Source organism: Hippichthys cyanospilos, chromosome 17 (assembly GCF_059441005.1).
Source record: "Hippichthys cyanospilos isolate Australia breed blue-spotted pipefish chromosome 17, RoL_Hcya_1.0, whole genome shotgun sequence".
NCBI lineage: Eukaryota > Metazoa > Chordata > Actinopteri > Syngnathiformes > Syngnathidae > Hippichthys > Hippichthys cyanospilos.
The window spans coordinates 15,021,041-15,046,786 of record NC_142385.1 but is presented as its reverse complement, the minus strand read 5'-3'; the positions used below and the strand labels follow the sequence as shown (position 1 = coordinate 15,046,786).

General features: G+C 44.3%; 1 protein-coding gene across 4 annotated transcripts in view; it reads right to left on the bottom strand.

The window, feature by feature from the left end:
• Positions 1-1,358: 1,358 nt before the first annotated feature.
• The window catches only part of LOC148409914 (thyroid hormone receptor alpha-B), a 108,415-nt gene continuing 84,027 nt past the window's right edge, over positions 1,359-25,746 (bottom strand). For 2 of the 4 annotated variants that reach the window (XM_088438182.1, XM_088438180.1), the window contains 7 exons: positions 18,909-18,970; positions 16,805-16,905; positions 15,543-15,690; positions 14,258-14,463; positions 12,450-12,596; positions 11,503-11,761; positions 1,359-10,666 (listed from right to left, as the gene is read on the bottom strand). In XM_088438182.1, coding sequence (XP_088294308.1) covers positions 10,416-10,666; positions 11,503-11,761; positions 12,450-12,596; positions 14,258-14,463; positions 15,543-15,690; positions 16,805-16,905; positions 18,909-18,970 — 1,174 coding nt within the window. In that variant the 3' untranslated portion in view covers positions 1,359-10,415. Of the gene's footprint in view, positions 10,667-11,502; positions 11,762-12,449; positions 12,597-14,257; positions 14,464-15,542; positions 15,691-16,804; positions 16,906-16,983; positions 17,062-18,908; positions 18,971-23,266; positions 23,394-25,746 lie in introns of those variants that run through there. The other 2 variants (XM_088438183.1, XM_088438184.1) reach the window with 2 other exon arrangements.

Genomic DNA, 25,746 nt, shown 5'->3' with positions numbered 1-25,746 from the left:
GGGCCGGGAGATGGAAGGGGGGGGGGGGGGGGGGGGGGGGCTTACATAAGAGGAGGCCTCCGACGTACACGGCTCACATGCGACATGCACATGGGCTGATTGTTCTCATGCATTATTGGACAGCGCCGACGAGGGTGTGGAAAAAGTGAGCGGCCACGATGGTTAGCGCATCACGTGGGGATCTCATGGTTTCGAACGCTTGTGCCAAGAGAAGGAAATGAAACACAACAAACAAAAGTAGCCAATGGCCGCCTTGCCTCTCACTGGGGCCGGTGGAAAATTCCCGCAATGACCGAGAAGGGAGCGTGAAATGTGTATGCGAGGCAAGGAAGGGGGGTGGGGGGGTAGAAGGGCGTATCCAGGGGGCGGGGCAAGTGCCGGAGCAGCCGCGCGTGGATTGGCTGGGAGGAAAGCTGCCCGAGTGAGCTCACGTCCCCCACGACAGCCCCCACCCATCTTTCGCACCCCTCCCTCTCTCGCCCCCCCCCCCCCCCCCCCCCCCCCCTCCCAGGCCCACTTCACTTGACCACAACTATTTATGTAAAGTTCAACGCCCAACCATGCATCCTTCTGCTCTACTGGGTCTCCTACTAGAGCTGTAACAGCAATTTAGTAGTCTATGTGTGAGAGCAGATCATTAGTGTGCGTGCAAAAAACTGTAATGTCTGAGAGCATTTGTGTTGTGAATTAGAACATAATAGTAGTGTGTTGGGGTTTGCTGTGCACTGCTTGTGGGTGAAAATAATTCATTAATGTGTGAGAGCATCATGCATTCATTTACTCTATGGGGTCTCCTCCTTGACCTGTAACAGTAATTTAGTAGTCTATGTGTGAGAGCAGATCAATAGCGTGTGTGCAAAAAAAAAAAAACAATCTGGTGAATGACATCCTAATAATAGTGTGTTGGGATTTGTTGTGTACTGTTTGTCGGTGAAAATAATCCAGTAGTGTGTGAGAGCATGTGAGTAGTATATGTGAGAAAAAAATAACAAAAATAGTGAGTTTTAGTAGAGCGCATGCATCTCCACATTGTGTGTGAGAAACTAAGATCAGTGGTCGGACTATTTCAGGGTATGCATGAGAGCACTTCAGTGCTACTAAGTGCAAGTGTGGTGAGTGTGTGCGTTTAAGTCGAATGTGGGAGATTCATTTAAGCTTTCAATTCAGTTTTAATTTATTTTAAACAGATTTGGTGGTTTTATCAGTTTTGATCTCGTAGAAAATGCTGTTTATTCAGTAATGTGTGAGAGGATTTCAGTCGTGGATTTTGGTTTTTATTCACTTTGGTTTCAGTTTTTTGTACGGCCGCATTCTCTATTGGGTTTAAATCCCCCCCAAAAACCAAATTGGCAAAGCTGTGATGATTGAGGTTCAATTTATTAGTGCATCATTAAAAACAAACAAACAACAAAAAAAAAAACAATAGACCAGAGAGGCGGTGAGAAGTCACTTAAGTCACATATTTATTACATAAATATCTCATTAAAATAGACCAGCGACAATTACCATAAAAATATCTTCCTTTGAAAAGCCTGACCCACAAAGAAAAGCTTAAAAAAAACAAACAAATGGACATTTTTACACACAAACACGCTGATTGTCACACGCGGACCACCACACACACACCTGACCTGTGTGTGTGTGTGTGTTTGTTTGTGTGTGTGGTGGTCAGGTGCAGGTGGGTGAGGGTCCAGCGTGTTTTTTTTTGTTTTTTTTTACATGAGAGGACATCACAGTAGATCGGCGGCCATTTCTTTTTTTTTGTTTATTTGCTCCTGTGCTTTGGCCCCAACGCATCCTGAAAGTGTTATTTTGACGTTTTTTTTTTTTTTTTTTTTGCACGTTGGTACCCCACTGCTTGCGTGTGAAAGTTTTTTTTTTAGTCAATTCCTGAAAAGACAAATGGCGCCCACCGGCCTTGTGACCAGCGTCTGATGTCATACGAGGCGAGAAAAGTCCCTTTCACACAGCCCGTAAAAAGACAATTTTTCATGATCAGTGTGAAAGCTACCAACATGGAACAGGCTTCTTCGCTGTGTTCCGTGTGAAAGACACCGGTAGTACTGTAGATACTGTATTAATTTTGCACACACCAATTAACATGGAGTCACAGGATTTTGCCGTGTTGCTGCGTGAAATTACACACAGTCGAGCCAAAGTCCTGCTTAGCTGGATTCTGTGAGAAAGATGGTCAAGGATGCATATATTTTGCACACAGCCATCAGCTCAAATTAATTGCTTGGGGATATTGCCGTGTCTGTTGATGGCAATGTCCTGCTTTGCTGTGTTCTGCATTAAAGGCAAGGTAAGAATCCAGCTGTGGTAGGACAATTTTTTTCCAAGATTGTTATCAAATTATAATTATTAGTGGTAGATATTGCAGTACCACTGTATGATCTTGCACACAAGTTGTGCTGCTTTGCAGGGCTCTGTATTAAATGTGATTTTTTTTTTCCGTCACCTCTCTTGGGACAAGTTTGCTCATTTCACCAGGAATGGCAAACGCATATTCAGCACACATGGCAAATGTTTGCATTGGATTGCAGGAGCCGGTGTTTGCGCAAGAACATGGCAAAGTCCTGCTTTGCAGAGGTCTGCGTGAAATGTAAACGACTTGAGGGAGGCTTTGGGCCTGTTTAAATTTTTTTTTCTTGGGTACTGATGACATTTTTTTTGCATGGAAGGCAGATGAACTTGTAAACGTCTGCCATTTTCTGGGTTCTGTGTGAAAGGTGAACAACTTTTCTAATTTCTCACAGGCCCAATTTGAACTCATTCAATGCCAGCTATAGACATTAAAGATGTATATTAATTCATTGAAAGCTAGTCAAAGTCAATAAAAGTTAAAAAAAAAAATCATTTTAGTGGACTGGCAGTGAATGAGTTTCGGGCTTTTTCTTGGAATTCCAATGACATTTTTGACACCCAAAGCAGATGAACTTGAACACAGACATGGCAGTATACTTTTTTGCTGGGTTCTGTGAGAAAGTCAAGCAATATTCCTATTCGCTCTTGCAGACTCAATTTTCTCTTTGGATTCAAATGACATTTTCTGCACCCAAAACAGATGAAATTACACACAGTCATGGCAATATCCTACATTTGCTGGGTTCTGTGTGAAAGGCGAGCAATTTTCTCACTTTCTCTCGCAGGCCCCATTTAAAGAAATTTCTTTTGGGATTCAAATGACATTTTTTGCAACCAAACAGATGAACTTACACGCAGACATGGTAATGTCCTACATTTGCTGGGTTCTGTGTGAAAGGCGAGCAATTTATCTGCACTCTCTCGCATGGCCCATTTAAAGGATTTTTTTTTTTAGGATTCCAAGGACATTTTTTTGTCCGCCCATTACAGATGAACTAGCACACAGGCATGGCAAAATCCTCCTTTTGCTGGGTTCTGTCTGAAAGGCAGCCAACATTTCTATTCTCTCTCGCAGTTCCAATTTTAGTCAATTTGTTTTAGGATTCCAATGAGATTTTTTTGTACCCATAACAGGTGTTCTTGCGCACAGACATGGCAATATCCTCCTTTTGCTGGGTTCTGTGTGAAAGGCAGCCAACATTTCTATTCTCTCTCGCAGTTCCAATTTTAGTCAATTTCACTTAGGATTCCAATGAGATTTTTTTCGTACCCATCACAGGTTCTTGCGCACAGACATGGCAATATCCTCCTTTTGCTGGGTTCCGCGCGAAAGGTGAAGGTGAGCCACCTTTCTACCGTATTGCCTCTTGATGCGCCAATTTTTCAGATTCCTCCCGGGGTGCCGAGTACATGACCGCACACACGGTGGATCTTCTTCTTGGAGCGTTCAAGAGGACAAGACTGGTGTTGTTTTCGGATCCTTTTCTTTTCATTTGTAATGTGAGAAGGTCTGCCTCCCATCTGACACACCTCACAGTCTTTGGCACCTTCCATCTAAGCTCCCTGAGTGCGCGCAGGGCCAGGCCTTGATCTCATTCGGGCCTTTGGGACGGACTGGAGAGCGTATCTGCGAGGTGGTTTGTGTGAAACTTTTTTTTTTTTCCTTTTCTATATATAAAAAAAAAATCAACGAAAAAGGAGCGAGAACTTCCCAAAGAGCTTCGACGTCGGCAAACGAGGAATCGAAATCGGTTCACGCACAGCAGCTAGCGTTCACGTTGCGGACAGCGGACACACATTTCGGTACGTTAGCGCGACACACAAACATCAAGGACGAGCACGCCGGCTTCGTCTTTTGCCGAGAAAAAGAAGAAAGAGGACGACGTCGCGGGCGGACGTGAGGTCTGGAGAGGTGTTCGGACTTTTGCTGGTGTGGTGTGAGGCGGCTCGGACCTGCTACAGAGTTTGTTTGTTTTTTTTTCATCCCTTCGTTTAGGTTCCCGGCTTTGCATACGACTGAGGGCGGGCGTCTGTGGAGGTCGTGAGGCGGGACACAAAAGAAAGGGGGGCGGAGCCTAAAAACACCCTTGGAGGCCCGTGGTTTTTCTGACCTGAGCAGCCGTTAAATCTGTTTTATTTTTTTCAAACGTTTGCATAAGTAAAGCAGACTATAAAGCATCTTCTATTCACCCTCTCGTTTGCGTACATTCTTAGCTGTCTAGGCATGATCATTCCCAGCCGCTTTTATTTCTTTGTTTTTATCGTAAGTGCTCCGCAGGACGACTATTCACAGTCTTCAGCGGGATCCGGCGGCTAAAATTAGCAGAAAAAAACTCTCAAATTTTCATTTGCCGCAATAATTCCACCCGCCTGTTTTTTTCTTCACTTCTTTTTGGAAAAGACTTGCTAACGCAGTGAAAAAAACAAATATATACAATATATATTGAATGAATGAGCTCGTTTAAAATTCGAAAAGATGAATTAACCTCTCGATCGTTGCGGTTTATGTCAAAAAGCCGGTATAAATTTTGTTTGTTTTTGTTTTCGACAAATGTTTTAAAAAATACGATGACTTACAAATCACTGCAACTGTATAATTTTTTTTTCAATCTATACTATTGGTCAATCCATGACTAGATTTATCTTTACAAATGTTTGCTAATATAAAGTGTTTAAAATTTGCCGTTTTTGTGTGTATAGGCATAGCTAGGGGCTCAAGTTCCTTATCTTATCTTCAAACCCGTTTAGAAAGAAATATCTCGTTTTTTTCATTCGCTTTTAATCGCGTTAATTTCATTTCGGCATGTGAGATATTTCAATACTGTCAGCTAATACTAAAACGAGTGACGGCTATTTCCGACTACAACCAGGGGGCGGAGCTACATGCTGGCCGAGGGCGGGCACGGACACCCTTTTGGCCACTCCCACAGGAAATTTTGCGTTCTTAGCCCCTTTATATCAACTGCGTGTTTAAATGTAAAAAATAAATGGAATCATCGTATTTTTCAAAGAGTATTCTTCAAAGAACTTCCCCTACTGGAATTTTCCGTCAGGCCGCCCGCTAACGGACTTGAGTTATTGTCGAGCGTCCTTGAGAGACAGCGTATAAATCTACGACATTATTTGGCACCCGACGACGTCATGCAGACATCAGTTAATCTCCCGCGTGCTTTTAATCTCCTCCGCGACAAAATCTGAAATACGAGCCGCGCTCTCGTCACGGACGCCGCCCCGGAATTGGCCGAACGCTCGGCGATCCCGGCCCGAGTCACGGTACATTCCTCCGGTGTGGCACAATTGAGACGGGCCCCTAAAGGTGCTTTGAGGCTTTTTAAGCGGGGACGAGGAAGGGGGACATGCGCGCAACCAGGACATGACACACACACGCAGAAAAGCGGGCAAAAATCAAAATCCACGGATGATTACGGACTTGAGAATGGTAAAAAAGGAAAAAAATGGAGTTTTGTGCAGCCTTATTCCAGAATGGGAGAAATTCTACAATTTCCAATTCCGTTTTTAAATCAAAATGAATTTTCCAATAAGGCTCAGGACAAAACGTGAAAAAAGTGACACATTGCGATTATTTTTCTGACACACTCACGTGATTTTGAGAGGGGCGAAAAAAACCCAACAACTTGATGTTTGACATTCTGACACTAGGGGGCGAAAGGCGAAATGGGCACATTGAATGAAGACAAACAAAATAAACGTTTGTATCCATCTAAGTTTCATCATTTATTTAAAAAAAAGAAAAAAAAGTTCTTTTACCTGAGAGAATCCTTCAACAGCTTTCGTTACCCAGTCACAAAAAGTGGTGTGTGTGTGTGTGTGTGTGTATTGGGGGGGTGGGGGGGGTGGCCCTGCTGCTCTCAGGTGGACGGATGAGAAATCCTTTACATTTGTGCATCTAAGTGCTTCTCATCCCCCTCCCAAAAAAAACCCAAAAAACAAACTGGCATTCTTATTGCACTCTTTTAAAATTGTAAACTTTCTTCCAAAATCAAAATCCAGAATAAAAAATGTTTTTTTTTTCTTTGTCAAGACGCTGGCAGGCGTCCAAAGTGCTTGTGAGTTAAGTGCTTTTTCGTTGGGGATTTGTTCAATAGAAAATTTGGCGCTTTTGACATTTACTTGGTCGCTAGGTAGAAAACTTTAAAGCTTCGCATATGCCTCAAGGAGGCGGGGATTTTTTTTTTTTTTTTGGGGCGGGGGCGGGGGGGCTAAATCTAAGACTTTGTTTTCGTGGAACCGCCCACCGAAAATGAGAGCATCAAGGACACTGAGGCGCACAAGCACAGTTTACAAAACGACGTCCGCTTTAGCAACGGCGCTTACTTGGGAAGTGCGATTACCCAAAAGGCATACCCGACAAAATCAAAACATTTCCCCAAATTTCCCGTGTTGAACTACTGTCAATTTGTTTAAAAACGGCAGTTCAAATTCATAAATTTGGGATGAGATTTTCAGGAGTAGTCCATCTTTGAAGGACAGCATAAAAACGGACGCTGAGTAACATCAAATCGAAATCAGATTATGACATTTTTTTTTGAGTCTACTCACGCCAAATGCGTCTTCAAAAATTTTATGTCGTAAGTAAAAAAAAAAAAAAGGTTTCGGGGACTGATTTTAACGAATTGACCGTTTCAGAAGGGCGTCTTCAAACGGAAATAGCAGGTTCCCCGTCCCTTTTCGGGCATGATTTCTTAAGGATTTTTTGTACATCTACACGTGAGAAATGTAGCTATTAAATTTCACGGCGCAACGTGAAAGTGGCTTCACGGGCTCAATTTTCGTCAGAAGATGAAATCGATTGGTTCAAAATGGCCGCTTCAATTTGAAATAGCGGGCTCCCTGTCCCCTTTTGGGCAGGATTTTTTGCGAGGTTTTGGCGAAAAAAAAAAAAAAAAATGGACACTTTTTTCTCTCAGATTTGGCCGCGCATGCTGATTGGGTAAGCACAAAAAGTGAGTCGATGACATTGGAGGGAAATTGCATAATAGACATTGAAGCATGTGGACAAAACATTGCATGTCATTGAGCCACAGACGCACACGCACACACAAAGCCTGCATGACAACGGGTAGGGAGGCGGGAGGGGGGTCGGGGAGGGGGGGGGGGGGTAGGTCAGGTGACGTCAGTTAATGCGTTGGACGGTTTGGCGCCTTGAAAAGGCAACATTTGTCAAACACACACAAAACAACAACGCAAATGTGTGTGTCGAGTGTGCGCCGTCCTCTCTGCTGGTGTGTGGAAATATATTTTTTTGGGGGGGGGTTCGGGTGCAGCCCCCTCCCCTCCCCACTCCTGTCAGCTACATTCAATACCAGAAACACTCAGCCATGACAAAAACTCAAGACCGCCCTGGACCCCCCCCAACTCCCAGGCTGGGCATAAGGCCGCCGCCACCAGAGGGCGCCGGAGTGTGAGGGCGGGCGGGTGGTGTGTGTTTTTGTTACTTGGACACGCAACAAGAGCACAACTGCCGTTAACACACTCCCGTTTGTTTCCCAAGCGTTCACATGTGCCTGCAAAAAAAACAAAACAAACAAAAAAAACAAACCAAAACAAAACATAAGACTCCCGCCTCCCGCGCTTCTTTTCACTTATTCTTGTGAGGTATGACGATATTGTGTTTCAGTATTTTTTTTTTTTTTTCCTTTTCTCCAAAGACATATTTCATCATTAAAAAAAACAGCGACATTGAAAACAAAGAAAGAAAGAAAGCTCATTGTCCTGTTTTGTTGGTTGAAAGTTGCTCCTGATAAAAGGGGGAATCTGAGGGGGTTGCGGGACGGACGACACGCACACACACATACATACTTATGCGCACACACACAGACAAGATGGGGGGGGCGGGGTTACACTGCATGCGTGGTCCGAAAGTGACGACAGTTCCATGGTTTGCCCCTCCCTCCCCGCAAAAAAAAAAAAGAGAGAAAAAGCAACAAGGAAAAGCAAAAATAAATCAGTTTTTGTTCAGGAGTCCTTTTAAAGTCATCGCTTTCCCTCTTTGAAGGATTTTGAATCATTTGTATTTGCGTTTGCTAAAATTGCTCCAGCAGGGGTTCTCAAACCAAGAGTCCAAGCGCTGTATTTTTGAGGGGAGAGGTCGCAAAATGATTTGCAACAAATGATTAGGTCAGATATAACCCATTCACTGCCACTGACGCCGATATACGTCAAAGATCAATTTTTACTGGCGGTGAATTAAAGAACAAACCTGCGCATAGCTACGGTTGATGTAATAAATTAATAAAAAATCAAAAACAATGTTAAGTTATTTTAGTTCAAATTATTGTTATAGTTTATCAGACGAAAATGAATACATTTCCGGAATTCTTGTCGTCAAATTATTTTAATAAACAGATATTTATAATAGAATGAGATTTGGGGGTACATACGGCGCTTTAATTTCATTGGCATTTTTCTCAAATTATTTATACAAAATATAAATATTATATTTAAAATATAATATTAGATGTTTTGTACAAACAATTCATACAGAAAAAAAAAAACAATGATGTTATTTTATCAGAGGGGAATATTTTTTTTCTCAGCAACAGGCAATTGTGATGACATACACGTGGCTGCGGGACTATTTTTTTTTTTTCCCCAAAAGATTGAGAACCCCTGCGCTAAAGCAGTGTTGCAAGCTTTGTGTTACACACACACACAAACACACACACACACACACACACACGCCTTTTCCCCTCTTGTGGATTTCCAAACCGGCATTGGCTTTCTTCTTTCTTTCTTTCTTTTTTAAGCTCTGACTGCCTTGTCCTTTCCCACTTTGGGAAAAAGGTGGCGCTCAAGCCCCGCCCCCTCCCCCCCGATTGGTGGATGGACGCGGTCGCTAATACTGCCAGTTGCGAGTGTTGGGCTGAGCCCGCCGCCTCCGTCACACAGAGGTCGCTATCTCTCTCTCTCTCTTTTTTTTTTTTTTACTTGCACCAGTTGCAAGAAAGAACTCAACAGCCTGGCTGAGTGGGGTTCTGCAGGGGGTGGGGGGGGGGGGGGGGGTTCTGGCGGCCAGCGTCTGTCTCCCAGCGTCCGAGCCGCGTGTTCGAACCAAGACAAACGCTTCCTTTTTCACGCCTGGCGTCCAAGCTCCTTTTAGGCCGCTTCTTTGAGGTGTGTGTGTGTGTGTTCCAAATCCCAAAAAGACGACTCTTGGTCCCACATTAAAAAACAAACAAAAAACAAAAATGTGATTACAAGGTCTCCATTTACGAGCAAGATGGCGGGCCCTCCTGTCTTCTTCTTCTTCAGTGGTACTTCTTTGCAACTAATATCACTGAGGTGTGTGTGTGTGTTTCCTGTGTGCGCTCGTGTGTTTATTGTGGTGAGGTAGTGCCCGGAACCAGTGGGGTTACGTGTCCACTTTTGAGGTAAATGGTCGCCATTTTCTTGGCGTGTTTTGCCTGCACTCCAAGATGTTCGTGTTTTAAAACAGAACAAACAAAAAAAAAGGAAATGAATAAAAGGCAAATGTGTATGGAAGCCTGTAGGAGGACTTGGTGAAGGCCCCGCAGGTTAGGACCCCAAAAAAGAAAACAAAACAAAAAAAAAAACAAAAAGAGCTGCCCTGCAAGGCAGCCGATGAGGCATTCACGTTACTGAGGTGAGGCGAGGCCGTTGTGTGTGTGTTGTCACAGGCGCCGGTCCGATGACTTAAAAAAAAAAAAAAAAACGAACCCAAAAAAAGGTAGATATGGAGCCATGGTCAAGATAACCAAAAAAAAAAAAGGAGTAGTCTGACAAACGTTAGCACCGGTGTGGCTTGGGATGGACTGTAAAGCGGCTCAGATTGACTTGAGGAATCCACGCTCCGCCCGCCCGCCCGAAGAAGCGGCGGCGTAATACTGAGAGGAGCCGCGGCTGGCGTTTCTGCGCGTGTGGGGTGTGTGTGTGTCGGCGTAAAAAGAGACAGCATGCTCAGACAGAAGGGCCGCCACTAAGTTCCTGTTTCGCTCCTCTCCCGCTTCCCGCCGGCGAGTCCTTTTTCCAGTTTGCAAACGTTTTGTTTTCGCGCGCGCGCGTTTCCGTCACACCTCCTGGTCCTCGAAGACCTCCAGGAAGAGCGGCGGGAAGAGCTCGTTGGGACACTCCACCTTCATGTGCAGGAAGCGGCTGGCGTGGCAGGCGCCGATCATGCGCAGGTCCGTCACCTTCATCAGCAGCTTGGGCCAGAAGTGAGGAATGTTGTGCTTGCGGTAGTTGATGTAGTGCTCGAAGGCCAGCAGGTACGTCTCCTGGCACTTTTCGATCTTGTCCACGCACGTCAGGCCGGAGCGGTCTGGGTGGGGAAAGAGGGGCGCCGTTAATCCTCTGGCGGAAATTATGCAGGGGTTGCGCATTTGAAGGAAATGTAGCTTACAATGTAAAAAAAGGCTGCGCTAACGAATGTATAGCTTGCTGGCGTAGCGCAAAAGGTCGCTAACAAAACGGGCGTCTCTGTGGCAGTATTCGCATGTCTGCGTTTGAACACAAATGGTGCTGCAGCACATAAAGAGCTGAGCAGAGCTAATTTCCGGTATTTTATATTTGAGCAAAATATACGAATGTTTGAGAGCTTAGAACAAACTGGGAGAAGGAAATTAGCATCTATCAAGCAATAGATATATACATCTTAAATAAGATCTTAGTTTGGGGGGAAATTCTGCTATTTAATTTGCTGAAATTCTATTCAAACAAAATATCCGAACGTTTGCTAGCTTAGCACAAACAATGTAAAGCGCTGGGCTAACAAGTTTATGGCTTGCGCGTTTAGCGCTAACAAAAGTCCAAGCAAAAATCCATGTGGGAGTCACGAAATGTCTTTAGGCAGCGGATATTCAAACGCAAATGGTGCAGCAGCACATACGGAAGCATACAATTGATTTGTTTTATTTAGCGCAACTTCTGCTGAGCTAATTTGTTGTAAGCTAACAAAATTAGCCTCGACGTGGCGGTATCGATACCGCTTCCCTATATTGTTTGGCTTTTGAACACAAATGGCGCGGCAACACATATAGACATGTGAAATTGAGCTCCAGGCCCCCGACATGTAAATATAAACGACAACAAACAAAGAAAGGAAGCCGCGGAGACGGCGGGCTGGCGGGCGGGCGGGCGGGCGGGCGGGCGACCGACCCGAGCTCATGAGCAGGACGGCCTGCAGCAGCGCCACCTCGGTGTCGTCCAGGTTGAACTGCGCCAGGCTCTTGCCCAGGTCGAAGATGGCGTCCGACACCACGCCCAGGCCGCCGTTCTTCAGCTGCTCGCGCTTGACCGCCATCTCGCCGCTCAGCGTCAGCGTCTCGCTCTCGGGGTCGTAGCGCATGGCCGCCCGAAGCGACATGATCTCCATGCAGCAGCCCTTCAGGAGGATGATCTGGTCCTCGCAGGGCAGCTGACACGGGAGGCGGGGAGATACGACACAAAATTGACCAACCGACCCTAACCCTAACCCGAGGGTTGAAGGTCACTTACAGGCATCGAGTTTCCGTATCGTTCCTTATTGCGATTTGGAAGAAAATATTGAATTTGAAATAGGAAATTTGGGCTATCAAAGTACTTGTGGTGTTGCCGCATGGTATCGGTGACAAAAGAACTGAATTCTTGTATTGAGTACTGTTATAGCCCGAAACATACAAAATAACAAACAAAAAAAAAGCGGGGTGAAATTGGTTCCTTTGAGCCATAATTGTGTGATTTTCAGTTTGTGAGTTCAGGAAAAAAAAAATCCAGATGAATTGCGGCTTAATTTGAAGCAAAAAAAAAAGCGTGGATGTGGCTGAGATTGCCGTGATGGATGCGCACGCCGGCGCTCCCGTACGAATCTCGGCGCCGTGCGATTAATTGCCCTTAATGAGCGTTTCTGATTGGGCCGGCCTGACGCGCGCTACATTTGTCCCCGCCACGCACGTTCATTTGTTTTCTTTTTGTCCCCCCGGTGTCACAATCATGCAGATGTAAGCTATGGCGGAATAGCAAACGCTCCGGAAATGAATAAAACATCCCCACGTTTAAACGGGCGCTCTCTTTCCGACGCTAACGGCGAACCCGTTGGCCGCCAGCTGGGGAAAACCGAGTCTCACCTCGGAGAACATGTGCAGTTTTTTGGCAAAGTCGACCACTCGCGTGATGGCGGGAGTGATGATCTTGGTGAACTCGCTGAAGGCCTCCAGGTCCACCTTGTCGCCGTCCGACGTGGGCGCCACCGGCGACTGTCCGATTTTGTCCGGCTAAGAAAAACCAAAGGAAGAACGACCGTCTTTGAATGTAATCAAGAGGTGTTTATTTCCGGCGTATTTTCCGCCACTCATCTTTATTCTTCATTTTGGATCGAAAGGTTTGACTGATTTATCGTTTTGTCGGCCTTTCCGTTTAGCACGGCTCCATCTAGTGGATGCATCGCGCGAGCCGTTACCGTAGCTTCTATTCTATGCGCCTTAAAGATGAAAACCGTTTCAAAATAGGTCATTCATTGAAGGTGTGAAATATAGTGCGAAAAATGCAGTACTTGCCTTGTCGTGGCTTCAAAAAAAAAATCATAACATTTCAAAATAAGACTGAAATTTGTTTTAAATCAAAGCGACTTCAATCGGGTTTTAAGACTTTTCAAAATTGGATTCAAGACTTTGAGATTTTAGGAGAATTTCAGACATTTTAATTGCTGGAACTACAATTGGATTAACTCCGATGGATTATAATGTGATATTATGTATGAGGCGGGCTGTGATTGGCCGTTCGATTGTGATGTCATTTCCTGGCGACAGCAAGTGGCAAAACACCTTTAAGGTATCAGTTGTACATGAAACATAACTATAAAAGTAGCTTGAACGACCTTTAACTCGTTCGCTGCCAATGACGGCTATAGACGTGAAAGATCGTTTTTTTACAGGGCCGCCAGCGAAGGGGTCTTTTCTTCCGTAGCGTCCCAATACTTTTGTCGGGGTGTCATTGAGCGATCCGGCAGCGGGTTTCAGAAGCCGCTTCCCGCTCGGAAGGATCAAGACGCAAGAAGAACGCGAGAGAGCCCGCGGCCCATCTTGACTTCATCTCCGGCAGTCTTGCGCGGATTTATAGGCGCTAATCCTCGCGGGCTTCCAATTTCCTCTTCTCAAGTCTTCTCTCCTCTGCGCGTTCGGCGTCCCGGCACGGCGCCGCCCGTTTTTCGCTCCCCGCGCCGGCCTGGGGGAGTTGGTTGCTCCCCCTCAACCAAAAGCTTCCTCTGACATCACAACACATTTGGGAATTCTGTTAGAATGCCAAGGTGCATATAAAAAAAAAAAAAAAAAAAGATGAACTCTCCAAGCGAGAGGCGGGCGTTAGGTGGCAGAAGGGATGGCAGAGTGTGGAGGGAGGCTGGTTGCTAGGCAACTAGATGACGGGGTAGGGTGTGGCGGGAAGGATGCCACGGGGATTTCTTGGAGAAAGTGCTGCGGTGTTTTACAATTAGGCCTGCGAAATTCCAACTCTGATTGTCTTTGCGTTGCCAGCCGACATCTAAACATCTCGACTTAATTGCGCATTTTCACCAGTCAAAAGTTCATATTTTGTATCACTAAAATCCTTTCGTTTACAGTTGATACCAAGAGAACTGTTTTACATTTTTTTTTAATTTCGTTTCTAAAATCTTCAACTTCAACAAAACTTTTGGCACTTGTTGTCGATTGAAAACGACATCACACGCGCTCAAGGCCAACAACCAATCGCGGCTCAGCTTGCGAACGTCACATGAGCAAACCCGCAAAAACGAGCGAGCCGCGATTGGCCGGTACCCGAGCCCACAGCTCATTTGATTATTTTCAGCTAAGAGCGAGTGCAAAATGTGCTCGTTGAACATGAAAAATAAAACAGCGGTCAAACGAATGATGGGAAAAATCGAACTCAGTTAATCTACCAGGAATTTGCGTTTCTGCTTCCACTGGGCGCCCTGAGCGTTGGTGTGCCGATGGGCCTCCGTCACCATGTGGATCAGCTCCCACTCGGAACCGCTGGGCTCCGGCCGGTTCTGGAGCGTCTTGACCAGCTCTTCCTTCTTGCGCCGCTCGCGGTTTTCCTCGATCAGACGCCGCTTGGCCACCCTCTTGGAGTCGTCCAGCACCACTTGAAAAAAAAAGAAAAAAAAGAAAAAAAAAGATGAAGAAGGGGTGTGCTTAAATGACACAAAATACAGGCATAGGAGCTTAATAATTCGAGCGCCGTCAAAATTTTCTCTCCTTGAATTCCATTGACATTGTGCTGTTCCTACTGGGGTGTGCATCTTAACCACCGGGGGGCAGTATAATCCACACGGAGTGCATGTCTCTCACTTTGTCAAAAGTGTAGAACAATAACAAGTCAGTGCTAGTTCTGTTAGCACTTCTACTGTGTTTCTCATAACAGGTTAGCATTAAGCTAGCAGAGCGGTTGTCAAATTCAAGATTCAAGACATTTATTGTCATATGTGTAGTTGTAGCATACAATGAACCTCTTATTCTGTTCACTTCCCCGAGCAGACCACATTCCATAAATGAGCAATAAATAAATAGCAATAAACAACAAACAGAGACATTGGTGCTAATAATCTAGTGCAAAATATGTAGTGGAAAAAAAAAGGGGGTATATGAGACTGAAAGGGTTTTTGTCGCAAATTGCATAATTGCATCCTTTTCAATGTTCTGACAAGCAGTGGATCTTTACTTTTCAAATTGTGATCAAATGAAGTGGAACATGCAGCAAATTATTGCTCAATTGAGTTCTGCTGACTCCTTTGCAAAATGTTGCATGCCTTTATTAAGTTTTAAACCTTGTGCGCATTGTCTTCAGTTATCAATTTTCATTTTTTTAAAATCAGTTAAAAACATTTTAACTTAAATTTTATGCTGTTCAAATGTGTACGACGACGCAAAGTCAACGCTAGTTCTGTGTTTCTAGTAATGTGTTAGCAAAGGCCGGAAGAAGGTACAGTACGTACGTAAATGTCGGGAGCAGAACAGCTTTCTTTTCAAACTGAGAGCAAATGAAATGAAACATGAAGCAGCTTAAGGCTTAATAGCTTTATAATGCCTGTATTTTGGAACTTGAACCTGTTTTTTTGGACCCGTGATTACAGTCACAACTACTACATTCCTATGTTTAAAAACTTAAAATTGGTGGCACTCGTGAGAATGTAAAAAAAAAAAATAGGAAAAATGGAGACTGACGGTCCATGGCCATGCCCACAGCGATGCACTTTTTGAAGCGGCACAGCTGGCACTGGTTGCGCGTGATCTTGTCGATGATGCAGCAGCCTTCATACTTGCAGGAGTAGGCGGGGTGCAAGTTCTTCTGGATGGTTCTGCGGAAGAAACCCTGCAGTGGGGCAACACAACGGCGGTTTTCGATTATCGCCCATGTGTTGATGGAGCGTCCCGCTACAACTTCCTCCTTAGCGATGAGGAAAACAAAACAAGCCGCTTCAAACTAATGTTTTGCCAACAACATCCTCTCAGGACTTTTCCAACTGGCGCTTATGAGAGAAACTTTCCTCGTTGCGAAGCTCGAATCTTGTGTGTTTTTCTGAGAAGCGATTGGAGGTTTTTGCAGACATGGTGAGGACATTTTGGAGATGTGAGGACATTTAGGTCGGACCTCTTTTTGAGGGTAAGCGAAGTTTGAATTGGGTTAGGTTGAGGTTAGGGTTAGGAAATCCTTTCTGATTGTTATGGTTAGAGTTAAGGTTCCTAAATATTTTTTCCAAGCTCCCCCCCAAAGAAAGAGAAAACATTTCGCTGCCCCGCCCAAATCGTAGCAGTAATTATCTTTATAATTGTCGGATAATTTTATGAATACACCTAAAATTGTATCCATTTTTTAACATGAACAAATGTCTATGTGGGTTACAGATTATTCTGAATCTAAAAAAAACAAACAAAAAACTAAGTGAATCAAAGTACCTGAAATAAAAGCTATCAATCCTTATTCAAACTAGAAACATTTTTGACAGCTTGATGCAAAAAATAAATCGACAAATACATAATAATAAATGTGAATATATCTGGAACATTAAAACCAATATTTCAAATATTTCAACCTGAAGAAAACGTGCAGATTTTTTTTCCATTGAATTAATTTATCAGCTAACGTTAGCTTTACTTTTTACAAGGTTTATCCAGATTAATCATAGCATAAAATGCATCAAAGTGCCTGTAAACCAATAAACAATAACAATAAAAAATAATGAATAAACAACAAAAAATGCAACAAACATATGGTGAATAATTTAATCTGAAGAAAAAGGTATAAAACATTGTGCTGAATCATAATCATCATTATTTTAATTTCGACAAAAAAATCCCGCGTACGCTTTGACAACGAGAGCGCCACTGCACCACCTGCTGCCACAGAAGCGTAATTACACTACGCAACATGTGACTGGCTGTCCTCACAAGTATAGCTGTACGAGGGCGTGTGTGTGCGCGCATACCTTGCAGCCCTCACAGGTGATGCAGCGGTAGTGGTAGCCTGTGGCCTTGTCGCCACACACCACGCACGGCTCATCCTTCTCCAGGTAGCTGGGGATATACCCTGCCACACAAATGGAAAAATATTCATCAATATGCGTACATGCACACTCCCACAATGCGTCAATTGTTCCCAACGTACACTTTTGACCCATACGTTGGCCAAAAAGTCAAGTCGGGAACCGAAGTTCTACTCCAGTCCGCTAGGTGGCGGTAATGTGTCTCAAGGCCAGCCGGAGCGCCGCCGTTATTCATAAAAAGAGAACGCTGTGAAATTGACCTGGATTTTGCTTTTTTAACGGCATCGATTCAATACAGTCCTTTTTACGCAATGATTAGGGCTAGTGAGAAAAAAAATCTGACTTGAAAGTGAAAATTCGGAGAAGTTCCAACCGTTGTCAGAATTCTCAAATATCTCAAAATGATCGTTTTAATGTCAGAATTAAAGCCATTCTTATGAGTTTTAGGAGTCAAGTCAGGATGTTGATCCGCAGTTAGAATTCGAGAGGTCACGAGGGAAAATGAAGAAATAATCTCCCCAGTTTGGGGGGGGGGGGGGGGGGGGGGGGGGGGAATTAGACTACGCAGATGGAAAGTGACTTTTTTCTTGCGCTTTTCACCAGACTGTGGGAACATCCAATCAAAGCTGACAGGAAGAATCCGTTAAGTGCCACTAAATGAAGAAGAAGGAAAAAAAAAAGACAAACAAATGAACGTGAACACGATACGACGGATTTGGAAAGTGCTGATACAAAAACAACAACACACAAAAAAAAAAAAAACAGAAAAGAAAATTACACTCAAAGCCCTCTGGGAGACAGAGAGAAGACAGCCAAATAATAATAATCACAAATAAAGCTGAGGAGAAAGACGCCGAGAGTAAAGTCAACAGAGCGCTCCGATAATCATCGGGAAAAAAAAAAAAAAAGGGCGCCAGAGTGTGCTTTCGGAAAAAAAGGAATAGCGGGATGAAGCTTAGCAGACTTCCAGCAACTTCATCCTTGACAGAGATGAAGCAGCTTCTATCGGGGGGTGAATCAAGGTTACGCCGTTTCCCAGCATGCCTTTAGGCACCTCCATTACGATCTCCAAGACTACCAATGAGCTTTAAAGGGGACAAAAGACTTTTTTTTTTTTAAATGCGAGAAAGGTCATTCAGAAGGCTCTTCGCCAGGTGGGATTAAGCCAGTCGGGGGGGGGGGAAAGTACGGACACGCCGTACTGTATGGATGCGCCGCTTACGCAAGCGCTCTCGACTTCCAGGAGGGAAACGATGACATCATCGTCATTTGCCATGACCAACGTATGATTAGGAAAATGCCGAATGTCTGCCGTGCGAATTTTAGGTCCTGCGAGGCCAAGTGGAAAAACGTCGGCCCCGCCCTCGCCCTAATTTTGTCTTCCGGAAAACTTTGCACCAATCGTGTTTAATAAGAATAATAATAAAAGGGGACAGTTAGCTAACAAGCTACAGCATACGCCTTGTGATGTAACTGTGATGTCATTTCAGCAGGAAAAAAATACAAAATCTCTTTTTTTTAACATTAACTAAAGAAAAAAAATCCACTTATATTTTTTTACAGGGTTTATACAGGTTACAACTTATTCTGAATTTGAAAAAAAAAAGTTTCAAAGAGAAAATGTCGCCCCCCCACTTACTGCGGTGACTATAAATAAGAGCATTATCTATTAAAAAATGTATAAAAATGGCTAAAACTGTATCCTTTTTATTCATTAAAGAAGTTTATCTGGGTTACAGCTTATTCTGAATCTGAAAAAAGTGAATCAAAGTGCCTGAAATAAAAAAAGAAAATATATCGATCATTATTCAAAGAAACATTTGTGTCTGACTTGATGTTCAAAATAAAATCAACAAAAAATAATGGGAATATACATTTGAAACATAAAAAACAATATTTTCAATATTTTACTTGGAGTCTTTTTGTTTTCCGGTTTTGAACATATGGTCCCACAAATTTCCTTGCGCCAGACGAGCTCTCGAGACGTCTGACGAAAAACAAACAAACAAACAAAAAAAATCACATGACACATGTCCATCCTACTCACCCGTCATACTTTTAACCGAACATTGGCTGTTCTTCCTCTTCCTCTTCGGGCCATTGAGCCACCTGGGCGAGCGAGAGGCAGAGAAAGAGAGAGAGTCGATAAATGCCACGTTTGGATAAATTGCGAACACTTTGTCTCGGCATCGCATTGTAAGGCGCATAGAATAGAAGCTACAGTAGCGGCTGGGCTTGTGTTATGCATCCACAGCAGCGTACATATTTTTGGTATGGAGAATTGTTGGTATTTTGCCCGATGTTGTCAGCTTTTCAGAAAATCGAAAGCTTTTAGGTGCGCCTGCGAACATGGCGTATGTACTTAAGCGATTTTGTCACCTCCGCTAAAAGCTTGGTCAGCCCATGCACTCGGAGCAGCTTCGCTAGCTCAGCTGGATAGCTAGCGGCGCTAACCTGCCTCTTTTGTTTTGTTCGGGGATCAGCCGCCGTGTCAAAACAAATAAAGGCCTTTGCGGGGCGGGAATCCGAGCAAAAGGAACTCCGACTTGCCGGCGAACAGGCGGGGAACAAGACGCCCGTCAAGTTCAGAGGTAGAAATCCGCCGGAGAAGAAAGCCAAGGGGGGGAGGGGGGATGTGACAAAAGCCTCGGAGGAGGCTCAGCGAGCGTCAGGGATGGAAGCGATTCCCGATCCCCCGAGTCGCCGCGCTCTCCGAATCCGTCGTCTTGCCGTGGCATCGAGGTCGTTTGACGGCGGAGAGGAAAGAGACTCCCGTTTTCAAACCCCGACGAGAGAAACGCTTCGAGGTTTTGGATATTTGGAGGGTCAACCGGCGCCGTTCTCATACACGGACGAGACGGATAGCAAGTCCGGGACTTTTGGGCCGGACCGAGACAAGGCCAAGGCCTCCGGACATGGAGACAGAGATATCGAGACCCGGACAAAATCAAGACCGTGGGCGTCAATGGTGTTGAGAGAGGACCGAAACTTTTGCGCATCAAGACTGAGACAAGACCAAGACCTTGGGCGACGGAGACCGAAGCAAGACCAAGAATTCTGGGTGTCGGGAGAAGACCGAGACAAGACTTTTGGACATCAAGACCAAGAACTTTGTATGTCGAGACAGAGACGAGAGTAAGACTTTTGGACATTGAGACCGGACAAAATCAAGAATTTGGGGATTTCAGATTGAGACAAGACCATTAACTTCGGACCTCGAGATAAAGATAAAACCAAGACATCTGAGACAAGACCAAGTCTTTTGTGCAACTGGACGGCCTTAGGCCATCTAGATCCTGACAAGACCAAGCCCTTGAGACATCTAGACAAATTTTTGGGTGCAAACTCGAGACAAGACCGAGACTTTTTGGGCACAAAGACAAGACTGGTAATTTTGAAACTGACCTGGTCTCGATTAAAAATCAAGACCGAGAAACGAAAGGCTAAAAAGACTTTGGATTGAGACGAGACCCTTCAAAAGTTGCTGGAGAATTGCAATTTCGCTCATGTGGCTGATACGCAACGCCACCTCATGTTTTGGGTTTGCGCGTTTTGGCTCCAGTCAAACAATGGAATAGAAATAACCTCTAGTATGGAGACATTGACAGGCAAATATAGAAAAACTGATTTGTCCGCCGTGTCATCACAAGAGCCAGAAACGGCTGTCACGTCTCCATCGCGTCACGTCGGCTTTGATTGTTTTTCTTCTAAAAACGCCAGCCGAACCATCGCTCCGTAGTCAGGGAAAGGGCGTGGCAAAAAGCGGCCCGAAACGTCCCGCTTGGGGCTCTCCTTATAAGGGCGTCGCGGCCGGCTTTTAGCATCTTTGGACCCATCCCGTCGGCAAGTTTCACGAGTGCGATGTTATTGCGCGGAATGTGGGCACGACCGCTGGAAGCTGGCAAAGGCCTCAATCAACAACAGCATAAACTCTCATGTGGGAGGAAAACTATTTCGTCTGTCACCGAAAGCCGGAATGTTCACTTCCACGGTGACGGCAACGTGACACCCCGGACCGTTTTATACTTAGTACTACTTTATACTTATACTTTATACTTTATACTTTTATACTTTATACTTTACTTTATACTTTAGAAAGAAACAAATTTTCAACTTCAATAGTTCAATAATTTTCGTCAATAACTAAAAACAAAACAAAACAAAAAAAAACTGTACATAAAAATGTACATCATGAGGTGCCTCACTTTTTTTTTTTTTAAGTAAGATGTGAAGCCTGCGAGAGCGTCAAAGCCTAAAATAGCGGCGATGGAAATCCAAACAGGGCCGGCTAGCCAAACATGAGCTTAGCGTCGCTGGCGCGGCCCAGCGCCGGAGAAAAACACGCTTGAAAACAAACGTCACCTTTAACGTTTGGAATTTTGTTGATGTGAAAAGACGATTCCACTGGCGTACGCAAAAAAAAAATACGATGGTCGAGAAAGCGCAGGAAAAAGCATCCGCCCGTCCGCAGCTTTTGATTCATCCTTCTTTATGGCCTTCGCGGCAACCTGATTTGATCGTTTCTAACTTTTGACTTCTTTCTTTTCAGTTCACATTCCATCCCCTGACCGATTTTTTTTTTTAACCTTCCTTATGGCCTTTCCTTTCTTCCTTCAACCCGTTTTCTTTCCTGAGCTCCTTCCGTCCTTTCCTTCAAATGACTTTTGCGCCTTCTTTACTTCTCTGCGTGAAACTGCTTTTCCCCACTTTTTTCCTTGATCTCAAACTGACTTTTGAAATTTTTGCATTCGGCCTTCCTCTTCAAGCTTCCTTTTCTCCCTTTTTCTCCTCCAGAACTGCTTGATTTTGCAACCTTTCTTGCTTTGCTTAAAAGTACTTTTGTACTTCTTGAACTTCCTATGACGGCTTGTGAAATGACTTCTGTCTTCCTTCTTTATATGTTTCTGCTTCCCTGCCTTCTTTTCACTTCATCTTTCCTTCCCTCAAGACACTTTTTCATTCTGCATCCTTCCTTTCTTGGCTTTGAGCGACTTTTCGGCTTTCCTTCAAACTGCATCCTTCTTCCTTCACCTCAATTTTTTTGCCGTTCTGAAGGCTTTTTATTCACGCATATTTCTGTTCCTTCTTTCCCCGTTTTGCTACCTTCCTTTTCATTTTAACTTACTTTTCTTCCTTCCTTCAAACCTGCTTTTTTTTTTTGCACCCCTACATTGGCTTAAAAGGGCGTTTTGCCTTCCTTCACACCTGTTTTTATCAATGCACGCAAACTCTTTCCTTCCAGAACAGTCTCTCACCTTCCTTTCTGCTTTCCTTGCTTCCTTCAAACCTGCCTTTCATCTTTTTCTTCCCTCATATTCACCTTAATCTGCATTACTCCTTCCTTTGCTAAAAAGGAATGTTTGCCTTCCTTCACACCTGTTTTTATCGATGCACGCTCTTTCCTTGCAGAACAGCCTCACCTTCCTTTCTGCTTTCCTTGCTTCCTTCAAACCTGCTTTTTGTCTTTTTCTCTCCCCGTACCTATTTTATTCCACGTCCATCCTTCCTTTGCGTAAAAGGACTTTTTGTCTTCCTTCACACTTGTTTTTATTCATGCATGCTACGTCTTTCATTCCAGAACAGCCTGACCTTCTTTTCTGCTTTCCTTCCTTCTCATTTTTCGGTTTACATTGCACTCTCATTCCTTCGCCCAAAGTTATTTTTCTCCCTTCCTTCGTCAGTTCAGCACAAAATTTGTCTTTTTTGTTCTCGACCTTAAATCCTCCAGCAGAACTTAGGTGTGAAAGCGCGCGGCTGCTTGGGGCCACCCCGCGGAGAGCGACGAGCATGTCAGTAAGCGGGAAGCCGAGCGTGACGTCGTCAGTGACTTTGCGTAAGCACTTTTGAAGTTTTCCAGAAAACCAAACACCTGCGGAAACCTGTTTTTTCCCCCCTTGGCGCTGCGGCAGAAACCGCAAGAGCTTAAACGCGTGGAAAAACGAGACGGCGGGCGATGACGGGAGGTAACCGCGGCCCCGGAGTGTCCTCGGGCGACCGGCGGTCGCGCGACGCGGCCGCGGCGAGGGCCGGCTTCCGAGCCTGTCGTTTGTTTGTTTTGGTCTGCCGGGCTTCTTTTTGAAACTCAAGACGCGGTTTGTTTGGGAGCGCGGCGAATTCTTCTCGCGGGTCGACATGAGCGGGCCTGCGCTGGCAAAGGCGCTGCCAGCGGAATGCGCGCGCTGGCAAACGGGGTCCCGGCCGCGCTCTGCAAACACGGCGGGGCAAAAGTCAAGCGCCGCGCCGGCGATACGCCCCTAACCCCTCACGTGTCTTCAAACAGTAACCTGAGCTAAACTTGCACAAGTGTACTCAAAGCGCACGCAAATCTGCGCGCACGCCCACAGCTGTTGTGACGGCAGATGTGCAGCCGAGGCGGGAAACAAAGAACGGCGTTGTAGTTCTGACCTGGTGACGCAGCACGGCGATAAGATGTGCATAGCCAAAAGCGAAACAAAACAAATCGATTGGATGTCCGAGCGGAGCGCTGGAAGCTGTCTTCCTCGCAGCGGTAACGCCGATCGCTCTAAGTTTAACTCGCTCATCAAACGCACCCCTGCGTAAGGCTTCGCGCTAAGCCCCGCCCACGCCGCCTTACGATTGGCCCGCGCTCACCCTCTTCCACCTGGCCTGAGGAAAGACTTCATCAAACCGGGAGACGCCTTTCATACGTGTGTGTGTATGTACATACATACATTACATACATATATATATATATATATATATATATATATATATATATATATATATATATATTTTTTTTTTAATTCTGATGGCTATTTTAAGGGTCTATTTTCATTTATAGGAGGTTCTGTTGAACCTGCTTTAATTTAATTTTAGAACAAACTTTAAATTAACATATTTGTTTCAAATTTTTGAGAACTTCATTCACTCAGAAAACTATAGACATTTTTTTTTAAAGACATGCAGACGATCCGAAAATGGGGAAAATGTTTCTAACAATTTTCCCAAATTTTCAAACAAATTTGAAAACCTGATAAATAAACATGTTTATGGACATTTCTGCACACACACACACACACACACACACACATATATATATATATATATATATATATATATATATATATATATATATATATATATATATATATATATATATATATATATATATATATATAGCTAGAAATAAAATATTATGGGAAGAGAGTATTGATTTGGAAAATGCCTGTGGGCGATCATGCGGTTGTGGATGGCTTTAGAACATCCAAGAACTGATGACGCTTTTCTTTAATATTCAAAGTCAAATAAATCATGAAGATCACGATCCAGACATGTGACCGTCACTGATGCTCCAGGGGGTGCGTGACATTGGAAGTATAATGGTGGCCTTGTGTAACAATCGCTTTACATATTTTCCGTCCGACGGATTTTGTGACACAGCCACAATGTTTGTATATAATGTTTGAAAATGAGACCAAAATGGTCAAGATATCGCACAAGGGTTAAACACGGCAAAGTGATAGCTATAATTATGATGTTTTTTTGTTTTTGTTTTGTTTTTTCAATTTGAGGTTGGGTACCATCAGTTTCTGTGTATGGTAGTTGTACATTAAAGTGGGTCACGGGCATTCACTTTGTGTAACTGTGTTGTTTTGTACAAAAGCGCCATTGTGTCCTAGTGGGTAGCATGTGTACCTCTTGGAATCTTGGCTGGGTCCTCCTTGTTTGGATTTGCATGTTCTACCCGTGCCTGTGAGGGTTTTCACCGGGTAAACCGGCTCTTTCCCACGTTCTAAAAAGTCCCACATGAGATCCCGCCCCTCGCAGCCATCGGTAACCCGAGTACTGTATCGTAATACTTTGTCGAGTAGGCAAATTTAATGTATATTCTTAACTCATTTAGTAACAGCCCACTTTAGACAGTCCTCATACCCAACACAAAAAATTAAAGACCCTATTTTCCGCACTATAAGGCGCACCGAAAAGGCTTCAATTTTGTCAAACGCTGACAGCGCGCCTTATAATACAGCGCGCCTTATACAGCGCACCAATGGCGAGTTTTCATTTTTGGAGGGACGGAAGGAAAAATAAAATAACTTAGTCGCCATGTTAAATGTTGAATTTTTACCCCTGCATTTCATTTATAAATGTATTTTTATAACACCCGATTTGAAATTTTGTAATGTTAAACCGCAGGTTTTTGTAAACAAAAGCGCAGTTTCAAATAAATCCTCAAACTGTTTTTAAATCAACAAAACATTGCATTTGAAGTTTTTTTGTTGCAGTTTGATTCATATTTAATTGATTTGTAATTAGATTCTTTTCAACTCTTGATTCATCTTGGCATTAATCTAAACAGTCTTCTGATGTCATCAAGAGGTATTTTTTTTCAGATAGTACTGTCTAGAAATGATTTTTGTTCTTCATTTCTGATGATCTCATGCTAAAGTTTGACTGACCTGATTGTTTTGTTGACATTCCCTTTGGAGCAGCTCCATCTAGTGGATGCATAACGCAAGCCCGGCCACATAAAAACGTTTTTGGCAGCGAATGAGTTCAAAGAGAAAAAAATCACGAAGAATTGCCTCGAGTGAGTCAATAAGGAAAATGGGCCGAGTCTTTCCCCGCATAATTGCTATCACGGTGAAGAGAAAGATTTTCACCAGGGGAGCGTCTTGAGATGGCCTTCCCGTTTTATCTCTTCATGGCTGACAGGTACTGGCCGCTCATGGGCCGACTGGATATTCAAGCCCGCGGGCGCACAAAGCGGCCGTGATGTAATCGGTCACACGATCCGCGGCTCGGGAGACGTACAACAATGCGCGGCGTGGCGGGAAGGAAAACCTCCAGCTTGTTTACACTTTACGCTCGCACGTCCGCGCAAGTCAACACGGCCGCCGACACGGCCGCCGACACGGAGGCCC